General features: G+C 45.4%; 1 protein-coding gene across 2 annotated transcripts in view; it reads right to left on the bottom strand.

Moving 5' to 3' along the window:
* Positions 1–19,941, bottom strand: part of LARGE1 (LARGE xylosyl- and glucuronyltransferase 1) — a 587,572-nt gene that overhangs the window by 314,583 nt on the left and 253,048 nt on the right. For both annotated transcript variants that reach the window (XM_032644884.1, XM_032644885.1), the window contains exon 3: positions 2,559–2,860. In XM_032644884.1, coding sequence (XP_032500775.1) covers positions 2,559–2,860 — 302 coding nt within the window. The remainder of the gene's footprint in view (positions 1–2,558; positions 2,861–19,941) is intronic.

Here is a 19,941-nt window from a genome sequence, read left to right as displayed (position 1 = left end):
GGGGAAGACAATGGCTACAGAGACTAGAGCAGGAAGAGGAATCCTCTGTGTTCTCCCTCTGTTCCACTCGTGTCCTCCCATTTTTTCCTTTTCCTTTTCTATTTTTCACCTCCTTGATCGTAGTTGATGGTTTAAGTCAGCCTGAGTCATAATAATGTAAACACACTCGAAGAAAAGAAGTTCCTCCCTCTGGGCCAGCCAGCACTCTGAACTGATGCCATGACCATAACCTGAGAGCACAGAATCTGTAAGAAATCAAACCAGCCTTCACCCAGGCAGGGAAAGAAGATCCCCAAATTAGGGGTCATCCCAGACCAGCCTAGACCAAGGGAATTTGTTAAAGTTGCTAAGTCCCCAAAGATACAAAACAGAGATCTTCCATTACACAGGCCACTGGCAATGGTTGTGGAAGATTAAATGAGGCTGGGCCTGGCACGTAGTCAGAACCTAATTACAGGAATGAGATCACTAGGCAATTTAACCTAACTCCTGACTTATGCTCTCCTGCATGCACACCACGCCTTGCCTAACCTGTTGATTCTTTTCTTATATAAAAAGAAGCAAGAATGAAGAACTAAGCAGTTAAAAAATGACTAGCTCTCTACCCCTAACAGCCCCTCTAAGAATCCTGCAGGTAGATCACGCAGGCAACATAACATCTGAAGAAAGAGTCAGCCCGTCTGCATGCAATGGAGAATGATGCAGAATCCGGCCTCCTGCCTCAGTGATTCACTGAGATTCTTCCCCCTTTTTCCCCTTTAAAAACTGCCATGGCTGAGCAGAATCTTCAGAGTTGGTCTCAGGTCATGAGGCCACCTTCCCCCCAGATTGCCAGCTCTTCTGATCAAAGTACCTTTCCTTTCTACTGACACTTGCCTCTCAAATTATTGGCTTATGAGCCGCGAGCAGCCAAACCTGGATTTGGTAACAGTACGAATTTCTCTTTGTTTATAATCTCTTCCTCACTTCCCACCTCAAAACATAAGAACCAGAAGAAAGGGAGTTTTGTCTCCTTTTCAACCCGTTATTTCCCAGCACAGAGAACGCTGAGACCCTTAATAGAGGCTCAGTAAATATCTGCTGGATGAAGGATGACCATGCAGCACCCGCTTCCCTGCCCAGGTTCTCTGTGCTCGCCTGACAGACCAGCTCACTGAGTTCTGAATCCTCTCCTGCTTCACAGCGCCTCACTTCATGTTTTTCCTACTCACACATACACTCCTTGTTGGATGTCCTCCATCTACCTTCCTCCTCCTCTCCACCAGCCCACACTTCAACCGGGCTTGGGAATCCATGAGAAATCCTATTATCCTCAGGGGCTCCCCCTGACCATTCCAGTCTAAAATCTCCCTGACCACTGACCTTGCATAGAACTGAGTCTACATCACTCAATAAGCCCCATATCCCCTTACGGCATACTACACAGTATCACCAGTATCACTAAAAACCACATTCACGTGGACAGCATCTTACAGTTTGCAGGGCGTCTGAAGTCTAACATTCTGAGAATGTAGCCAGGAAATGGAATAAACCAGCAGCAGGTAATATCTGCATCTACCTAAAAATAACAAAAATGACCCATAATTGAAAATATGCTATATACCAGACACTAATTGTGGCTTTATATGGCCATCCCATTTCCTTTCCACAAATACTGCAGGAAGCAGGTATTGTTTTCTAAAGTTTATTGATGAGACACATCTGAAGCTCAGAGAGGTTCGGTAACCTGTCCAAGCACTCACAACAGAAACCACCCGAGCTGGGGAATGAACTCAGGTTTGTCCGTCCCAGAAGGGCTTGCTCTTAACAGGGAGGCTCGAATTCCTCTCCACTGGGGACTGGAAGAAGCAGAAAACGAGTGTGTGTGTGTGTGTGTGTGTGTGTGTGTGTGTGTGTGTGTGCGCGCGCGCGCACACACACGTGTGTGCACTTACCCATGCAGCGCACACATAAGCACGGATGCGTGAACCGGGGGCGGGGTGAGGGGCAAGAGGGAGAGGGAGTGGGTAAGTTTTCCAAAGGACCAAAGAGTTACTAAGAAATACTCTAAAAGGGAGAAAATGATACAAAGCTATAAAAGTTCAAAGAACTGCTTTAGATAAGCAAGTCTCCGGTTCTGAATTACAGAAGCTGTGTATAAAGTGCGAATGAGGTCCAGGGGAACTGCCCAACAGGGCCTCAAGGCCAGGTGCACCATGCCTCCTGGAAGCTAAGTAACAGGGGCCCCCAGGATGACAGCTAGGCAGAGAAATCCTGAGAGTGTCAAAATGAGCTGCAAAGAAACAAGCAGCAGGTTCTGTGCGCTGCTCTTAATATCTCTGCAGGTGCAGGCCTCCTTATGCCCCATTTTTCAGGTGGGGAAACTGAGGTTTAGAGGCCTAAAACGATTTGCCTGGCCATTCAGCAGAGTGAATGATCAAGCCAGATTCAGGCCCAGGCCTGAGCCAAGAATGCCAGCTCTCTCCAGGCCCCTGGCCGCGCTTCCGGGTGGCATTTGCAAGGGGTGGGTGTGGGCCATGTGGGGACTGGGACCTTGGAAGGCTCTGGGTGCTCTTTACCTCGCACTTCTCCACGACCGGCTGCTGCCCACACTCGGAGCTGTTGCCTGCCACGATGCCGGCCCGAAGGTTCTCGCTATCGCCGGTGCCCTCCTCCATGGAGTAGGTCTTCGAGTGGTTGCCGCGCCGGTGGGCCGGGCCGTGGCCCTGGGCGAGGCTGAGCTGCCGGCGGAGTGCGCGGTTCTCCTCCTCCACCTCGCGCACGCGCACCTCCAGGCTCTCGCGCTCCCGCTGGCTGGACGCCGTGTACCGGGGGCTATGAGGCTGGGACTCCAGCGGAGACAGAGACACCGGCTTCCCATCTGCGGGTGCGGAGAGAATGAGAAGAGTTAAAGCCGAATAGAACTCCACGGGCCCCTACCCCTACCCCAGACGTCCAGGGCTCCTTTTGCCGTCCCATTTAGAAGCAAAAGCGGGTGGAAAGTACGTTGTAAATAAACATGCATCAGACTGAACTGCGAACAAAGTTGAGAACAGAATGACTTAACGTGGTGATGAAAAACATGCTGTTTAACTGTTTACAATAGCCAAGAGCTAAGTGTCCATCAACAGATGAATGGATAAAGATGTGGGGTATATACACAATGGAATATTACTCAGCCATAAAAAGAATGAAATAATGCCATTTGCAGCAACATGGATGGACCTAGAGATTATCATACTAAGTGAGGTAAGTCAGACAGAGAAAGACACATATCATATGATGTCACTTATATGTGGAATCTAAAATATGACACATATAAACTTATTTATGAAGCAGAAAGACACTCAGGGACATAGAAAACAAACTTATGGTTACCAAAGGGGATGGGGGGGGTATAAATTAGCAGGAGTTCGCCACTGGCAGATTCAAACTACTATATATAAAATAAACAACAAGGTCCTACTGTATAGCATGGGGAACTATATTCAATATCCTGTAATAAACCACAATGGAAAAGAATATGAAAAAGAGTATGTATATGCATGTATAACTGAATCACTTGCTGGACACCAGAAACTAATGCAACACTGTAAATCAACCATACTTCAATTAAGAAAAAAACTAACATGCTGTTTAGAGAAGACAATCACAATATAATTTTTCCTAATTAAATGCACTGTCTTCTTTTCCCTACTTGGCACATTTCCAGGTAGATATTCTTGTTAGCAATAAAACATGAATATGAAGTAGGAGGAGGAGAGAAAGGAGGAGAATGGGGGGAGAGTAGGAGGAAGTAGAGGAGAGGAAAAAAGAAGAGAAGGAATAAAGAAGTATTAATAATGATTAAGTTAATTTAGTTCTTCCTATGTGAACTCCTATTTATCCTTCAAAACCCAGTTTCAGAAGCATCACCTCCCAAGGGAAGCCTTCTTCAATTTGCAGATAAAATATCTATCAGCATATTCCAACAGCATTTCGTACACAGCACTAAGAAAAATATGTGCCTGTCACGCTGGATTTGGTAAATTGTTTTACTAAATGTTTCCTATGAAGAATGGGTGTTCAACGAGGACAAAAACTGGCTCTTACTTATCTTTGTGGAAACATATCATAATATATGATAAATGCTGGAAGCGTGGATGCATGTGTCCATGACAAGAGGATAAAATAATTAAGTGCAAAAAGGAAGAAGAAAGTAGGAGCATAATCATGAAACTGAGGGCAGAAACAGTCTATTTAACAATCATACACAGAGAAGACAAGTAGGTCTCTCAAAGTCACACAATCAGAACCCAGTGGTATCAAAATTCGTACCCAGGTCTCTCTTATACCCGAGCATGGACACACTCCCCTTAAATGCAGATTCATAAAAGGCTATACATAGGGCCACGGATTTAAAAATTATTAATGTAAAGACCTCATCTCCCAAGGATATTTAGCATAACTCCTTGTACACAGTAAGTGCTCAATGCATGCTTACTGTTGAGGAGCCCCAGGGACACAAGACACACCCAAAACTCTCCCTCCTCTCTTCTCATGCTGCAGAAATCCCAGGATCCAGCTACAATACAGCCGCCTCAGAGAAGACCAAGCAAAAATCACATCTCTAGAAAATTACCCTCTCTCAGCTTCCTGCTAAGAAAACACTTTTTCCACACTTGGAGTTTTTCTCCTTCCTGCCCAGACCCCACTGAGCTTGCAAACTGTCCCAGGGAGTCTCTGTGACTCACAAAACTTGAGGATCAAAGAATGTGATGAATCACACCCTGCGAGTTTCACCTGTGCTGCCTTACTGCACCTGCCTCTGCCCAGGGCTCTTTGATATGTTTCTGGGTTTTCACAAACACGACTCCATTTTTCCCTCTTAATCACCTCAGGGTTAAACGCCTGAGCTCCCAGGTCCTTTGCTTTCAACACAGCAAATATGACTCGCTGAATTCCACTGCTCCGGACCACAGACAGACCCAAGGCCAAGGCCGAGTGTATGGAGATGTGAAATCACAGGTTGATTAGGGTTGCATTGTTACCAAGCTGGCTGATTACAAGCTGACCGGGGCTTTTGAAACCTGTCTCCTTGTTTGGTAAAACCAAATTAGTTCCACTGAGAATGAAAAAGAGAAGGGAGCAACAGCAATTGTGTCTTCTCAGCCAACACTGACCCTTCAAGCAGGGGTGGGGAGGACGATAATCTAGCTTCCATCAGTGGGCAGGGCAGTTAACGCTTTGCACCTGCTATGGCTCTGTGCAGGGGCTGGGCAGTTCACACCGACAATGTCTTGGGTTATCACAGCACAAGCAGGTGGCAATCGGTGTCCCCATTACAGATGAGGAAACTGAGCCTCTACAAGCTTAAGCCGTGCTCCCCCTGTGGCGACTGGAAACAAGGTCTCTGTGACTGCGTGTGGCCAAACTCCTGAATGTATGGCCCGAGTTGGAGGTACAGTTGCTCTGGGGCTTGAGGGGTCTTCTTCCTTCTGAAAGGACCTTGGCACTTTTGGGGAAGGAACCCAGGAAGCGCTGGAAGCCCACCAGGATCCCAGAAGCTCTGGAAAATATACAACAAATGGGAACTCTGAACTTGTTCTTTGGAGGAATTAAATGCTACGAGCTTTGGTTTTCCCTTCCCTGAAATGCAAGTAGAAACGCTAACCTTGCAAGGGTGATGGGGGAGGCTTAAGTAAGATACTGAAATACCAACCACCTGAACTCCCATTGGACGGTATTTGGTGTCGATTAGCTCCTGCCACCCCTGTCCCAGTCGGGGGGTAGGGGTGCAGACAGGTGATATTACGGGCAAGATGAGTTGATGATGTAAATTAGGGTGTTGAGCGCTGTCCATTTTCTGAACGCAGGCTGTTCTCTGAGTGGCACGCGGGAGAAAGTGGCCAACAAACCTTCACTTACTTTGATGTGTGGCATCTCTGAACCTTCTTTCCTTCAGCCTTAGGCAGGTCAAAGTTCACGCAGAGGCTAAATGGAGGAGCAGGCAGCCTTCCCATGGGGGTCCGGTCACTTCCTCTAGCTCTTCTCCCAAAAGCCCCCCAGTTTACTTATTTCTAATTCTTTGATGACGTGCTTATAAAGGCATAATTATGTAATCCCTAAGCAATCCGAATTCCAGGGTAGTGAGGGGGAAAATGCTCTCAGTATCCTGTGTCCGTTTCCTGCTTTAGATCCCAACTGGTTTCGACCAAACTTAGCTCTCAGAGACTTGCAGGTGTTTTCTCTACCTTAAAACTCCACAGATGAGTCACCAATGAAGACACATAAAATAATAAAAGCCAGGCCTCAAGGAGGGGGAGCGGACGTTGGAAAAAGCCACATGCTGTACTGTGCCCGGTGCCTGGCATGTAAGAAGGGCTCAATAAACAGCAGAATCGCAACTGCTGGTTTGTGTGTTTGCAAGGTGCATCACCTGAGCCGGCCCCTTCCTCTTTCTCTTCCTGAAAGGGACTGTCCTGGAGATGGGCACCTCTCGGCTCTAACTTGCCGTGGGCTCGTGTACAGATGGACCCTGCATCTCTAACCCAGCCGACCCATCCAGTGCTGCATGGCCGGAAGTCAAGATAGCGGGGCCGGGGCCCGTTGCCCTGCCATGTTCACAGCTCATTCAGCCTGCCCTCTGCTTTTGTTCCTGGACTACACGTCTCTCTGGCTCCTGACCCCTTTTTTCCTAACCCTCTGGGGGGATGCAGTGGGGGCAGGGTTAGGACAGTGCAAGGCCTGCCGTCTTCGAAGTGGTCTGCACATCTCTTGTGATGGCTTCTGGGCCCTGGTCTCTCCCAAGAACGCTCCTCTTTCTTCGTGTCTAGGCCGTCATTATAAAGCCCATCGCGTGGGACTGTATCGTCTATGGAAACCACTGAACCCACAGCAGTTACTTCTCAAACTGGCAGTACTGAAGCTTTTCCCTCCAATCCACCTTGGATAAAATGCTGGCCCAATACACATGCCTAATACATAGCTTACCCTACATGCAATTCTTCACGTGAATTCAACAAACCGGTCCATACCCTAGTCATCAAGACAAGCTCCACTGATCGCATGCCTGACACATGTCCAACTGCTCTCGACGTGCCTGCCCCCAACTTCCATACTTACCTTGTTGAAGACCAGTAACAGTTTGGGGGCTGTGATGGTTCATTCTATATGTCAACTTGACTGGGTCATGGGGTGTCCAGATACGGGGTCAAACTTATTCTGGGTGTTTGGGGATGAGATTAACATTTGAATCAGTAGAGTGGGTAAAGCTCATTGCCTTCCCTAATGTGGTGGGTCTCATCCAAACAGTCAAAGGCCTGAAGAGAACAAAAAGGCTGACCCTTCCCCACTAGGAAGGGAGAATTCCTCCTGCCTGACAACCTCTGAGCTGGGACACTGTTTTGTTTTCCCTGCCTTTGGACTTGAACTGAAACACTGGCTCTTCCTGGGTCTCGAGCCTGCCAACCTTCAACTAGAATTACATCATCGGTTCCCCTGGGTTTCCAGCTTGCAAACTGACCCTGCAGATATGGGACTTGACCATCTTTATAATTGCATGAGCCAATTATTTATCATAAATTTCTTTACACACACACACACACACCCTGTTTGTCTGTCTGTCTGAACAACCCTGACTAGTACAGAGACCAACAACACTCTGTAGATCACACTGAGTACCACTGCCCAGTACCCAGCCTCTCTCTCCTCAGGGCCTGGCACGCTGCCTGCACTTAACAAGCATTTCAAGGAAGGATGAAGGGAAGGACTGGCAGCTAGAGCTTAAAAAAAAAAAGGCATGAAAAAAATAGATCTAGCAAACCTTCAACTACCAGTTCACTTGAACTTTGAACAACCTGGGGGCTAGAGGCATGGATCCCCTATGCAGCTGAAAATCCACGTATAACTTTAGAGTTGGTCCTCTAGGTCTGTGGTTCCACATCTGCTGATTCAACCAACTACAGATCATATAGTATACGTATTAATTGAAAAAACTCTGCATGTAGTGGACCCATGCAGTTCAAACCTGCATTATTCAAGGATCAACTGTACTTACAAAGTGACTTCATTATAAGGTTAATTGTTGGGGGAAGAGGGAGAGATAACCAAGAAAAGCAAACAAATCAAATCTAGTCATAAAAGCATGGGATTCGGAATAAGAAAGAGCTGAGTTTGAATTACGGTTCTGCCACCTACTAATAATTAACCTTAGGCAAAGTACTTAACTTCTGTGACTCACTGTCCCCATATGTAAAATGGGAGACAGCGGGGTGTGTACATTATTACCTCGCAGCAGGCCTAATCAGAGTAGATACTCAAATTTCCCCTTCCCACTCACCCTAACCCACCCCACCAAACCCAGAGGCAGGACACATAAAGACAACAGTGAATAGGATCCTTCATTTCTAAGCCCCCCTGACCTTTGCTTTTCTATTACCTTTCCTTCCAGGTTTCTTTTTTCTTTTCTCCCTCCAGATCTGCACCGTATTTGTACACAAGGTGCATCTCTGTCACATAATGCCTATATGTGTTGATCTACAGTTCAGCCCACTTTGAGTTTAAAATGTCAAACAAGACATTATTCAGAATCTCAGTTGGCAACATCTTCCTCCTCCCTCCCAAACTTCTCAACAAACATGAATTTATCATCAGATTTGAATCTCTGAATCCACTTGAGATGAATGCTCTGAATTAAGAATCAAAACAGCTAAGATTCAGAACAAAAAAGGTAAATTGAAAATCAACCTCCGTGCAGTACGGTGACAGAGATTAGGGACTTGGCATCCAAAACGTCCTAAGTGATGATCTGAATCAGTTTGTGCGCACTGACTCTCTCTGGAGTACTGGCATTTCACACTGTGATAGCCACCACTGCAGACAGAACTGGGGTGGTGGGGGTGGTGGTACTCATTAATGGAGGCAGGGACCCCAGCCCTGAGACCGCCATGTTGCGAGCTCATACCAGCCCCTTCCAGTGCTGACAGTCCTAGATCTTTCTGGCCAAGGACACCACAATCCTGCACTCATGCCCAGATTTCAGGAAGGCTGTCCCCCTGCATCATTCTACCCACAATGAAAACATCGCATCCCTAACATTTATTCGGCAAAATCCCCCTATGTACAATCTGTCACCAGGGCCTGCCAATTCTCCTGATGTTTGAAGTCCTTCTCATTCTATTTCAAACATTCCATCTCAAACCCAGCCTTTTAATCTTATCCTAAAACAGGGGTATCAAACTTCTGTAAATGCCCGGAGAGTAAATATGTTTTACTCTGTAGGCCGTGCGGTCTCTGACGCAAGGACTCAACTCTGGCTTTGCAGCACAAAAGCAGCCACAGAAATTCCTAACACACGAGCATGGCCGTGTTACAATAAAACTTTATTTACAAAAACAAGCGCTGGGCCAGACTTGGCCTGCAAGCCCTAGTTTGTGGATCTTTGTTCTAGAACACTGGTCTCCTCAGTTTGTCTCCCCACTTCCAATCTCTCTCTGTTCCTGCCAGCCTTACTCACAGGTGCCAGGGATGTGCTTAATGAAAACCCTATTCCCACCACATTGTGCAGTTTGACAATGTACAGAAGCTTCTCCATCTGCTTCAAGGTCATCTATAAAATTCAACAAACACTTGGTCACTTCCTATTGAGTACATGTCCAGGGCCTAGAGGCTGTGTCATCTCATTTTAATTTATACAACACTTCTAATCGAGTGGGTGTTCTCACACTAACCCTATTTGACAAATGGAAAAAAAAAAAAAAAAAGAAATAGACACATGACTTAACCTGTTCAATGTCATCCCAGCAACAGACAGCAAAGGGAAAGACTTGAACTCAGGTTCATCGGCTCCAGATCAATTTCTCTATTTGCCCCAAATCACAATGTCTCCTATTTGCCCCTCTCCAAATATGTCCAATCTAGTTTATTGTTGCTTCTGCTTCATCTCCTGGTCCCTTAGCCAGTGGTTCTCAATCCTGGCTACCATTACAATCCCTTGGGAAACTTAAAAAAAAAAAAACAACCCCAGATTAATTAGCTCAGAATCTCTGGAGGTTATGGTCTAGTTATGAGCATTTTAAAAAGCAGCCACCCGGGCTTCCCTGGTGGCGCAGTGGTTGAGAGTCCACCTGCTGATGCAGGGGACACGGGTTTGTGCCCCGGTCCGGGAAGATCCCACATGCCGTGGAGCAGCTGGGCCCGTGAGCCATGGCCGCTGAGCCTGCGCGTCCAGAGCCTGTGCTCTGCACCGGGAGAGGCCACAACAGCTAGAGGCCCGCGTACCGCCAAAAAAAAAAAAAAAAAAGAAAGCAGCCACCCTCCCGTGTTCTCATGTGTAGTCAACATTAACAAACCCTGGCTTAGGCATTTCCCCCAACCTCAGGCTGAGACACCATAAACACCATTTGCCCCTGTTTGCTCCTTAACGCAAATTTAAGGAACGGGCTCTGATGCAAAGAGGTCTTAGCAGAACTGTCGCACTTAATTCCGGTACTGCCCTTGCTCCAGTCTCTACTGTATTCTTAGAATAGCTCCCATCGTGTAACCCAGGGCCTTCCTGATTTCCTATAACCTAGGCTGCCCGGCATTCTAGCTCCTCCACGCTTGGGGCTGTTTTGCTGCTATCAATCCCCCTTCCTTCCAGGATGAGAGCTTTTCCCAAAGCAGGGTTCTACTATTGCAGTTGCCAGACCTGCCAACTACCCTGGTTCCAGACTCCGCCCTCTATGACCAAGATGTCACTCCATTCCAATGATTTACTCCAATTTCTCGCCTTCCACATAAGGCTGCATTCATTAAGTAAGCATTTTGTAATTCTAAAAAGCACAATGCCTTCCTTGCAATCAACATAAAAACTTCACACTCTCCTTCAATGCATTTTGAAATTGCAAACTAAATTAAATATTGTGGCCAAAGTCATTTTAGAAAAATTTAGAAAACTCAGTTCAATCTTTAAAATGTCCCATTTAAAAACTGCTTTTAAATTGTGATCACTGGATCTCCACATGACAGCTGAGTCTACTCACACATCACAAGCTCAGCTGTCACTCTTGGTAGGTTACAGGTTCAGAGTAAGACACAGGTCTGGGTGGAGCTATTTTCCCAAGTTCCGAATTGTGGAACCAGATTTGCCCAGAGGAGGAAAAAGGGAGTGATGACACGAAAAGGCTGTTTGCTTGTTACGGGATAAACAGGGAACATTTTTACCCAAAAATGCCCCAGAGTCATTTCCTGGAATCATCTTTGGCAACCAAAGCAAACTTGAGTTCCAGCAAAGACCTTAGAGCATTTCTGGCAAAGACCAAACACAACAGAGCTCCCGGCATGCTTCTGAAAAGAATCAGCTACCAGCAGGCCAGGAAAAGAAGCCTAGATTTGTCTCATCATAATAGGGTAAAAGAAGTTTGACTTCTTTTCCTCCATGAAATTATTTTGCAGAACTTTGTCTTAAAGAGCTTCATTAAGTCAAGAAAATGAAGGCATTTTTAGCACCGATTTGCTGTATCCATAGCTGGGTTTTGGAGAGGAGCGCTCAAGGGTGTCCTAATAAGCCACGATGTCAGTGGTTTGCCCCTTGAAACTTCAGGATCAGTGATTTCAAAGCTTCAAATGCTTTTGGCCAAATATCCTAAGTTCTGAAAGCCTGAGGCAGTTGGTTCTCACAGCAAGAGTAACTGAATCTTTCCACTCCTAAATCTGGCCCATCTTACTTCTCTTTGATGTCCAAGGAATCTAAGCATTAACAGAAAGACTTTGTTGGTAGCATTCAAATCGTCACCGAACAAGACAAAGGATAATGTATTTAGTGCTGTGTTTTTTAACATAATTGAATGGCGTGACAGCAGAGTGGAGCTCTTAGATCACCAGGTGCTTTAGAAACAACTACTGGAGGGAAGGATACAGTGCATTCCAGAAAATGTGATGTTTATTCCAATCTGGAGCATCAACCAGTGTGTGAGAGCCAAATAAATTCATATTCCAATCACCTTTGCTCACTCTCTGCCCTTACTGAGTTAACTTCAATCACTTTTTGCATAGCCTCAAAGACACCCAAGCTTTACTGGTGGACTCCAACGGCTGAGTTTGAGAAAGTGGTCTTTCCCCTCCCAGAGTCTCTTGAGACATATTCCATTCACCTGCAAGAGCTGGAAACAGTTCCCTTTATTAGGAAAGACATCAAAACTAAAACGAGCAAGATGATTTTATCCTTTGTAAAATGTGAACTGGACATCCCCAAGTCACCAACATGGCCCTTGACTATAGCATCAGACTCAGAAATATTCTAGAATTTCTCCTTCATTTTCTCTTCAGCAGCATTCAAGATATATGACTTCATATATTTTCACTGATCTATTTTTTTAACCTTAGCAATATATGTTATTTTATATGAAATATTCATAGCCCTTATAAAATCCCACTAATATGTTCCAAGAGTGGCAAATCATGTATGTTGGGGAGAATCATATTTTACGGTAAATTTTTTTTTTTTTTTTTTGCGGTACTCGGGCCTCTCACTGTTGTGGCCTCTCCCGTTGCGGAGCACAGGCTCTGGACACGCAGGCTCAGCGGCCATGGCTCATGGGCCCAGCCGCTCCACGGCATGTGGGATCTTTCCGGACCGGGTCACAAACCGGCGTCCCCTGCATCGGCAGGCGGACTCTCAACTGAGCCACCAGGGAAGCCCCGGTAAAAATTTTTTAATGAGGCTTGTTTTTCTGTTTTGTTTTGTTTTGTTTTTGGTAACTAAAATCTTGTTCCCATCAATAAAGCTACGTGGGATGACTCTTTATCAAGGTTTTAAAATTTTACGTTCGTCGCACTAAGGATACTGAAAACTGTCCTTTTCTAAAAATGTGAACCCATGCTTTCCATAAGCCTCACACTGTCATACTTGGTGGCTATATTTATTTATCAAAAAACATTTAAAAAGAATTTTAAAAATTAAATTAAATTTTAAAAAAAGAATTTTAATGGTGAGTATTGACAACAATGTCTGGCTTGGATTACAGAGGGATGGAAGATTTCCATGGCAGGCGGCAGATGCTTCGGGACTCCAGACAAATCAGCAGAGCTCTGGCCCATCCATTCTGCTCCCTTCTCCTCCCCAGGGCTCCTAGATCATCTCATTTCAGGGGGTAAGTGCCAGAGCAGAATTCAGATCCAGGGAAAAGAGTTAGGGACTCTTGCAAAAAGGACCCAAAAGAACGACTGCCTTGCATCCTGAGTGCCTCTTTCATTGGACTGTGTCAGACTTGAACGATGGCGCTCTGCTCATCTAGGGAGGAAGGGGGACCACCAAACAGTACCCTCAGGCTTGGAGATTGTGCTGCTTTTGGAGGATGGTACTTTCATGAATGTCCCAGGGGTAAAAGAGGAAAACTGAGTGCAAGGCATGACCAGGAGGCGAGAGGGTAGTCTTCGTGCTCTACGTCAGTGATGGTGGCCAGTGTGCTTATCCACCACCGTACCTGAAATTAGGCACGTGTCAATCTGAGCAAAAGCTCCCTTTCTCTGGGCTGCATTTAAGTGAGGATTAACAAAGGCGAAGAATCCCTTCTCCCACTTCTGGTATTTCAGGAGGTCTCGTGTCAGTGAGGACTGGCTTGATTTGCACCCGATTTTTGGGGCCTTCTGACACACCTCATCTCCTCTACACTGAACTGGCTCTGAGACAAAGCCTCTGCCCTTTGTGCAAACCTCATGCAGGCTGCACTACATCAGGAGAACCCAATTCTGGCCTGCAGTGTTCATGGTACAGTTAGACCTGATGAGATACTGAAAAAAAGGAGTTGGAGAGGAGATTAGAAGAAAGAGTTAACAAAGACAAGTAGGACGCTTGATCTGCAGTAGTTAAAGTTAGTAATGGCTACGGAGCCAACCACCAGCACGAGTAGCTGCCATAAAGCATATGCCTACATATTGCAAAGAGAAGAGGAAGCAAGTGTTTTTGTGAATGTGGTTGATTCCTTCAATAGCATCCCCTTCCTGTAAACTGCCACGTCACCGAAATCAATGTTACCATCCTCGGCTCAATTGTAAATGAAAAACAAGAGAAAACAACCAAAAGCCTGACTGAACACGCTCTTGCCTATAAATGACTGCTCTCCTTTTCTCTCCTTTTCCTTTCTTCACAGTCTCCAACCCCCCCCACCTCTTATCAGCTTGACTTACTTAAAATTATATTCCAATTGCCATGAGCATCTATATGGAAACAAAATTTTAAGAAAGAAGAAGAAAAGAAAAACCCTTATCATCCTTATTTTCACCCTTTCCTGACAAATCCAAACCATCCCTTGGGAGGAAATCAGAAATGAAGAATGAGGTTTTATCAGGATAGACTCGGGGCAGAGGGGTAGATAGAAGATTTTTATCAGGAGCTCAGCTTGACAGAAATAGCATTTTTCAGGATGGGCACTTGGCAAAGATAAGACATTACCAAGAACAAGATAGATGTTTGGGTAAAATATCGTGCTAATACCTATTAAGCAAAACCTGCCATCTCTACTTTTGACAGATGGTTATTTTCTTCCAAGTCCTCCTCCAGGGATGATGAAGATTTTTCTATAAGGTGCTTCCAACCTTATCACAGAAGCAAAAAGAATAAAACTAAGGACCCTCAACTCAGCTCCACTGTAAGGCAAACCCAGGATTTTCCTCAGCAAGTTGAAAGGAAGCATGGGCTTCGGTACAGGGAGGACTTAGAGAGGACCCAAGGGATGCCTGGATGGTGATGCTCCAGTACAGACCCCAATTCCTGGCCCTGAAGAGAAGAGTTCCTTGCAGGCCAGAGGCCCACCTGAGGCTGTACTAATGGGACTGACCTCAGAGGCCGTGTCAAGACATCAGAACAGATCTGTCAAGAGGAAACACTTATTCGAGGCTTTCTAGAGTTTCTGGAACTGCTCTTGAAGTCTCCTGCACTTTCTGACTCCATCTTCTGGCCCTGAAGAGCACCTCCGAGAACCATCCAGTATTCACCATCCAGTATTTCCAAAGCCTTTACACACGGCAACCCTATGCTAAGATCCTGGCTGGCATGACCAGCAATTGGAATAAGCATTAAGTATTCGTGCCATTCCCTTTGCAGGACTTATCACCTGGTGAATGATCACTGCTTCTCCAATATCTGGTTAAAAATTCCCTTCGAGGAACCCTTCTCCAATCTGCCCAGGGTGGGATGGCCACTCCACTCCTCTCCCCATAACTGGATTTCCTGTAACCTCCCACCATGGATCTAAGGTGATGGCTCTTACTACGTTTGTAGCAGCTGTTCATGCAAACTGCTTGGCACTGGGACTTGCATCCCCTCAGCACCTGTTCGGGGCAGACGCTGTGCCAGGGAAGGCAGGGACCACGTTGAGCCACTTTTGTTTCCCGAGAGCCCAGCACCAGGTCTGTAAGCAATGAGCATTCTTATGTGTCCCCAACTCGGAAAGAGACGATGACTCAGGAGTTACGTGATGTCCTCACATCCAAACAACAGCCCTTTCTAAACCTTCCGCTCCCCCTTCAGCCAACGGCATCACTGTTGTTCTCAATGCACAGGTCAAAAACCTAGGGCTCGGGCTTCCCTGGTGGCGCAGTGGTTGAGAGTCCGCCTGACGATGCAGGGGACGCGGGTTCGTGCCCCCGTCCGGGAGGATCCCACATGTCGTGGAGCGGCTGGGCCCGTGAGCCATGGCCACTGAGCCTGCGCGTCCGGAGCCTGTGCTCCGCGACGGGAGAGGCCACAACAGTGAGAGGCCCACGTAACGCAAAAAAAAAACCAAAAACCAAAAAACAACCTAGGGCTCATCCTTGAATTTCTTCCCTCACCTCCCACGTACGCTGTGTTAGCAATATATCTGAATGTTGGCTCTGCCTTCAAAGTATACCCTGAATCCAAACTCGCACACCACCACGCCAGCCCAGGTCCCACCATTTCCCACCTGGACTCATGCAACAGCCACCTACCAGGCCACCCGGCTTCAGCCTACTCACCACTCAGAAGCCAGATGACACTTAAAACTGGTCCTCAGACCCCACCACCATCCTGCTCAAACCATCCCTCAGACGGCTTCCCATCAAACTAAACACAAAATTCAAACACCTTACCGTGGGTTACATGGCCCAACGAAACCTTGACCGGGGTTATCTTTCTGACCTTAGAATGTTCCTCCATTCCCTCTGCAGCCACCACACTGGCCTTCCAGATGTTCTCGAATATACCAACCACTGTCCCACACCCTGGGGCCTCTGCACTTGCTGCTGGCTTCCACGATCTGAATTGGGAAACCTGCTTGAGTATCAATCCTCAGAGAAGAATCTGTACACCAGTCTCTGAAAACCCATCCCTGCCCGTCCAGCAGCCCTGGTCTCTGTCACTCCTTCTCTGGTACTTCTTCTCCAGTGTACACATTATACTACTCTCCCCAAGGAGACATTTCTTTGTTTTCTTCTTGTTTGTCTGTCTCCACCCCTAGAATACCAAGTTCCGCGGTGGAAGCGTCTTTTCTGGATCTGTCTCATCCACCATTATATCTCCAGGGTCTAGAACCAGCTACATAATACGCACGCAGTCAAGGTCCTAAATGACCAAGGCAAGGAATACAAGCAATTACTAGCACACTTCAATGACGGGAATTGGGTTTTGAATGAGGATGACAACTACAGCTCCCTTACTGGCCACACATGTTGGCTGAGTGAGTTTCACACATTACCTTATTTAAGTCCCACATCTCTGAGGTGGGTTTTATTGTCTCGATTTTAAAGAAGCAGAAGCTCACTGAGCTAAAGTAACTTGCCAAGACGTTCTGCAAACAAAGGAAAGGGCTTGAACTGATACCCCGCTTCCCCCCAGAAACCCTGTTTTCATTCCACCTTCTGTCTCTAAATAGCTCTCTGAAGGAAATAAAGGTTGCATTCCCACGGGACAAGTGGGGACACCCTGCATGCAGTACACTTACAAGATAGACAAGTAGCAGGACAGTTTCAATAAGGATCAAGAAAGTAAGGAACTTTCTGCAAAAAGATGAATAAGAGGAGAATTCAAAAAAAAACTTTTCTAACAGCCCAATGAACTCTGCGTGAGGCTGACAAAGCGACCCAAATACACTATCAGATGTCCCAGAGGGCAAGCACACACAGGATAAAGAAAAGGAAAAGCAGGGAGGAGAAAAGTTCCTGATATCTTGATCTAGACATCCCAGGTGCCCTGTCTTGCAGTCTTCTTGTGTCCTTTCACCATCAGCTTTATTTTATTTTACTTTTTTAAACTGAAGTACAGCTGATTTACAATGCTGTGTTAATTTCTGCAGTACAGCAAAGTGATTTCCTTATTTATTTTCATTTTGGATGATCTGTCCATTGGTGAAAGTGGGGTGTTAAAGTCCCCTACTATGAGTTTGTTACTGTCGATTTCCCCTTTTATGGCTGTTAGCATTTGCCTTATGTATTGAGGTGCTCCTGTATTGGGTGCATAAATATTTACAATTTTATATCTTCTTCTTGGATTGATCCTTTGATCATTACGTAGTGTCCTTCTTTGTCTTTTGCAATAGTCTTTATTTTAAACTCTATTTTGTCTGATATGAGAATTGCTCCTCCAGCTTTCTTTTGATTTCCATTTGCATGGAATGTCTTTTTCCATCCCCTCACTCTGTCTGTACATGCCCCTAGGTCTGAAGTGGGTCTCTTGTAGACAGCATATATATGGGTCTTGTTTTTGTATCCATTCAGCCAGTCTATGTCTTTTGGTTGGATCATTTAATCCATTTACATTTAAGGTAGTTATCGATATGTGTGCTATTACCATTTTCTTAGTTGTTTTGGGTTTGTTACTGTAGGTCTTTTCCTTCTCTTGTGTTTCCTGCCTAGAGAAGTTCCTTTAGCATTTGTTGTAAAGCTGGTTTGGTGGTGTTGAATTCTCTTAGCTTTTGCTTGTCTGTAAAGGTTTTAATTTCTCTGTCAAATGTGAATGAGATCCTTGCTGGGTAGAGTAATCTTGATCGTAGGTTTTTCCCTTTCATCAGTTTAAATGTGTCCTTCCACTCCATTCTTGCTTGCAGCATTTCTGCTGGAAGATCAGCTGTTAACCGTATGGGGAGTCCCGTGTATGTTATTTGTTGTTTTTCCCTTGCTGCTTTTAATATTTTTTCTTTGTATTTAATTTTTGATAGTTTGATTAATATGTGTGTTGGCGTGTTTCTCCTTGGATATGTCCTGTATGAGATTCTCTGTGCTTCCTGGACTTGATTGACTATTTCCTTTCCCACATTAAGGAAGCTGTCAACTATAATCTCTTCAAGTATTTTCTCAGTCCCTTTCTTGTTTTCTTCTTCTTCCGGGACCCCTATAATTCAAATATTGGTGTGTTTAATGTTGTCCCAGAGGTCTCTGAGACTGTCCTCAATTCTTTTCATTCTTTTTTCTTTATTCTGCTCTGCAGTAGTTATTTCCACTGTTTTATCTTCCAGGTCACTTATTCGTTCTTCTGCCTCAGTTATTCTGCTATTGATTCCTTCTAGAGAATTTTTAATTTCATTTATTGTGTTGTTCATCGTTGTTTGCTGTTTAGTTCTTCTAGGTCCTTGTTAAAAGTTTCTTTTATTTTCTCCATTCTGTTTTCAAGATTTTCGATCATCTTTACTACCATTTCTCTGAATTCTTTCTCAGGTAGACTGCCTATTTCCTGTTTATTTGTTCGGTCTGGTGGGTTTTTACCTTGCTCCTTCATCTGCTGTGTGTTTCTCTGTCTTCTCATTTTGCTTAACTTACTGTGTTTGGGGTCTCCTTTTCACAGACTGCAGGTTCGTAATTCCCATTGTTTTTGGTGTCTGCCCCCAGTGACTAAGGTTGGTTCAGTGGGTTGAGTAGGCTTCCTGGTGGAGGGTTCTAGTGCCTGTGTTCTGGTGGATGAGGCTGGATAGTGTCTTTCTGGTGCACAGGACCGCGTCTGGTGGTGTGTTTTGGGGTGTCTGTGAGCTTATTATGATTTTAGGCAGCCTCTCTGCTAATGGGTGGGGCTGTATTCCAGCCTTGCTAGTTGTTTGGCACGGGGTGTCCAGCACTGGAGCTTGCTGGTCGTTGAGTGGAGCTGGGTCTTAGCATTGAGATGGAGATCTCTGGGAGAGTTTCACCATTTGATATTACGTGGGGCTGGGAGGTCTCTGGTGGACCAATGTCCTGAACTTGGCTCTTCCCCCTCAGAAGTACAGGCCTGACACACGGCCGGAACATCAAGATCCTGTCAACCACACAGCTCAGAAGAATAGCGAGCAAAAAATAAATAAATAAAATAAAATAAAATAAAATAAAATAAAACAGTTATTAAAATTAAAAATTAACAAAAGGAAAGAAGAGAGCAACCAAACCGAAAAACAAATCCACCAATGATAACAAGTGCTAAAAACTCTACTAAAAAAAAAAAAAACACGGACAGAGCCCTAAGACAAATGGTAAAAGCAAAGCTATACAGACAAAATCACACAAAGAAGCATACACATACACACTCACAAAAAGAGAAAAATGAAAAAAAAAATCTATATATAAAAAAAAGGAGAAAGAGAGCCATCAAATCAATAAACAAATCTACCAATGATAATAAACTCTAAATACTAAACTAAGATAAACATAAAACCAGAAACAACTTAGATGCAGAAAGCAAACCGCAAGTCTACAGTTGCTCCCCAAGTCCACAGCCTCAATTCTGGGATTATTTGTTGTCTATTCAGGTATTCCAGAGATGCAGGGTACATCAAGTTGACTGTTGAGATTTGATCCACTGCTCCCGAGGCTGCTGGAGAGATTTCCCTTTGTCTTCTTTGTTCACACAGGTCCTGGGGTTCAGCTTTGGACCCGCCTCTGCGTGTAGGTTGCCTGAGGGTGTCTTTTGGGAAGTCTGAGGTCTTCTGTCAGCGTTCAGTAGGTGTTCTGTAGGAGTTGTTCCACGTGTAGATGTATTTCTGATGTATTTGTGGGGAGGAAGGTGATCTCCACGTCTTACTC

Source organism: Phocoena sinus, chromosome 10, assembly GCF_008692025.1.
Source record: "Phocoena sinus isolate mPhoSin1 chromosome 10, mPhoSin1.pri, whole genome shotgun sequence".
NCBI lineage: Eukaryota > Metazoa > Chordata > Mammalia > Artiodactyla > Phocoenidae > Phocoena > Phocoena sinus.
The sequence above is the reverse complement of the archived record's forward strand: the minus strand, read 5'-3'. Positions and strand labels throughout refer to the sequence as shown.